The 2,488-nt window shown below is 41.3% G+C and overlaps 1 protein-coding gene across 1 annotated transcript in view; it reads left to right on the top strand.

Moving 5' to 3' along the window:
* The window catches only part of BPHL (biphenyl hydrolase like), a 64,019-nt gene extending 61,656 nt beyond the window's left edge, over positions 1–2,363 (top strand). The window contains exon 7 of the mRNA XM_004711761.2: positions 1,998–2,363. Within this exon, the coding sequence (XP_004711818.1) occupies positions 1,998–2,088 (91 nt within the window). The 3' untranslated portion in view covers positions 2,089–2,363. The remainder of the gene's footprint in view (positions 1–1,997) is intronic.
* Positions 2,364–2,488: the final 125 nt, after the last annotated feature.

The following is a 2,488-nucleotide window of genomic DNA, read 5'->3' as shown; positions in this document are numbered from 1 at the left end:
GCTCCAGAGATGTCTTAAAGGGACCTCAACTTACAGCAACACAGTTCACAGGCTAGGCATCCCATAGGTAGTGTAGCCTGTAAATTGGGGGAGTAGTTATCCCCTGGGGATAAGGTAATTTCACTGATATCATCTATTTTTCCAATATCACAGCTCTCCAAACACTGTGGGGATGAGGAGTCTATGCAGTTCCACCGTGAGCCGCAATCCATGGGTTGTTGCTCCACAGTTGGGATCTCCCATATGATTGAGCTCTGTTTATCCTCACCATGGGGATTGGTGGCCAAGACACTTGTCCCAAAACAGATAGCTAATATTAAACTAGTCCACACACTGAAGCCTGAATGAACTGACAGCCCGGCTGCCATCAACCCACTGATGAAAGCTTCCTCTACCAGAGCCGATTATCCCACCCAAGGAAGTAGAATCACAAATTTATTTCAGTACTCAGATTGACATAAATAGATGAGGTCTCTTAAATTGTCATTGGCAAAGAAGAAATCTTCCAGCTTTAGCCCTACAGGGGCAACATATTTGGGGGTCATTACAGATACAGAAGCACACTTACCAGATAAACAGAGTGTACACTTACTCAGAAAATTGGCCAAACTAAAGGCTTAGACTCTCTAGTGAATCCTGGGTGAAGGAGCTGGGACCAGAGGAGCAGCAGCCTCAAGAGTTGTAAAGGGGAAAGGACCCTCTTGGATCACTTAGAGGCCTCCCTAGTTTGGGCAGTCATGGGGCCTCCCAGCTGGCAGGGAAAGTTTCCCAACTGGAGTTTCTCAGCTTAGCAGAAGGCTCCCTCAATTGTCCCTTCTGTGTTCACCAATGTTGCAGGGTGGGCACAGAGAGGGCCTTTATTACCCAGTGGCTGTTGCCACATTACAGAAAACAGGTGGAGTAGAAAGATTCTCTAAGTTTTCTTTTCACGTTCATGGGGAAGCGGGGATGGTGGAGGTGGTGGACTCGTCCTCCAAATGTCCATCTCTCTTTTTGTTCTTACAGATACATATACAGGCTGAGTGAAACAGTTTTTCAAACAGACACAAATCTTGGAATGATGGGCACAAACTGGGAAAACAAGGTTTTGTTTTAACAAAGACCTTGTTACCAAGCCTGCATTACTGGATACTTTATCTCCAGGAGACAAGCAGGGAGAGTACGCAGGTCCTAGCTCTCATTGAGTGGGGAGCAACAGTCTGGGGAGAGTTATCACATTCAGATAAGAATTAGGTGTTTGACTTAGCTAGTGTCTTTGAGAATGTGTGGGACACAATCACAGGATATTCCGTGAGACAAGTTAGTGGCTCCAGGAGGATTTGCAGTTATGTTGCACAAACTCTATGCTTATCTTAACTAAGATTCTCCCAAAACTATGTTATATTTCTATCGTAAAATAATCGGGTTAGACTCTTCAAGCTCCCTCTATCCCTTTGTCAGTTGTATGTTGCAATTTGGCGGTTAACATTGTATTCACCATCCACTTTGTGATGTGATGTGGTCAGTGTTTTCACATAGTGCCAATTTTCCCAGAATTAACCTGGCCTTTGAAACCTAGCCATGTCAGTAAGTCAGTGTACTTTAAAAAATCTTTCCAACTTTAAAATTAATTTTATTAACATTGTATTGTTTTTATAAAGCCATCACATCCTTCTGTTTTATAGTCAAACCATGATGAAGTTCCAAACATATGTGTGTAATTGTGTGATAAACCTTAGCAAACCTACAACTTGGTCATAACACCCAGGCTTTGTGTGTGTGTGTGTGTGTGTGTTTGTGCTGCAGTGGGGGCTGGGGAGGGGAAGCATGCAGGGAGTCGGGTCAAAAGCAGTGTCAGGAAGTGGGAACCCTACCTGTGTTTAAAGTTTATACTGTTTCCCTTGTTTTCTCCCCAAAAGGGTTAGGGAAGTTGGGTGTATCACGTAAAAGAAGTTTTAAGAAGGCTAAGGCATTTTTAAATGGTATGTGATTGATCAAAAGCTTTGTTTTGTCATTAGATTGCATCTGATCCCTGACGGAAAGCACAACCTGCATTTACAGTTTGCAAATGAATTCAACCACTTAGTGGAAGACTTCCTGCAGCCTTGATTCTGGGGCTTGGGGTCTTCTGTTTGTGAATGATCCTCGCCTTTGAAATCTCACACAAGTCCTAGCTCAGTTCATCTGCCTTCCTGGAATCTCCTGCAAACTCCTACTGATCAAATGTGAATTGCTGTAAATCAGAATAATGGCATATTGAAAACACTAAAATTTTTATAGTTACAGAAATTATGTCTGATTTTTAATTTGGCAGTTTATAGCACTGTCTTAAAAAAAATTCCTACCTTGATGTTTTACTTTCAAATAAACATTTAGGTCAAGCATTTGTTGTGTCGATGATTGCTACGTATACTATTATTTACACATCTTGAATGTAAATGAGAATTACAAGCATTATCTTTTTATATATAATATATATAAAATATATACATATTATATATATATATCT

The sequence above is a fragment of the Echinops telfairi genome, unplaced genomic scaffold (assembly GCF_000313985.2).
Source record: "Echinops telfairi isolate 266 unplaced genomic scaffold, ASM31398v2 ScPeMD7_655;HRSCAF=1070, whole genome shotgun sequence".
Taxonomy (NCBI): Eukaryota; Metazoa; Chordata; class Mammalia; order Afrosoricida; family Tenrecidae; genus Echinops; species Echinops telfairi.
This window is presented reverse-complemented; position numbering and strand designations above follow the sequence as displayed.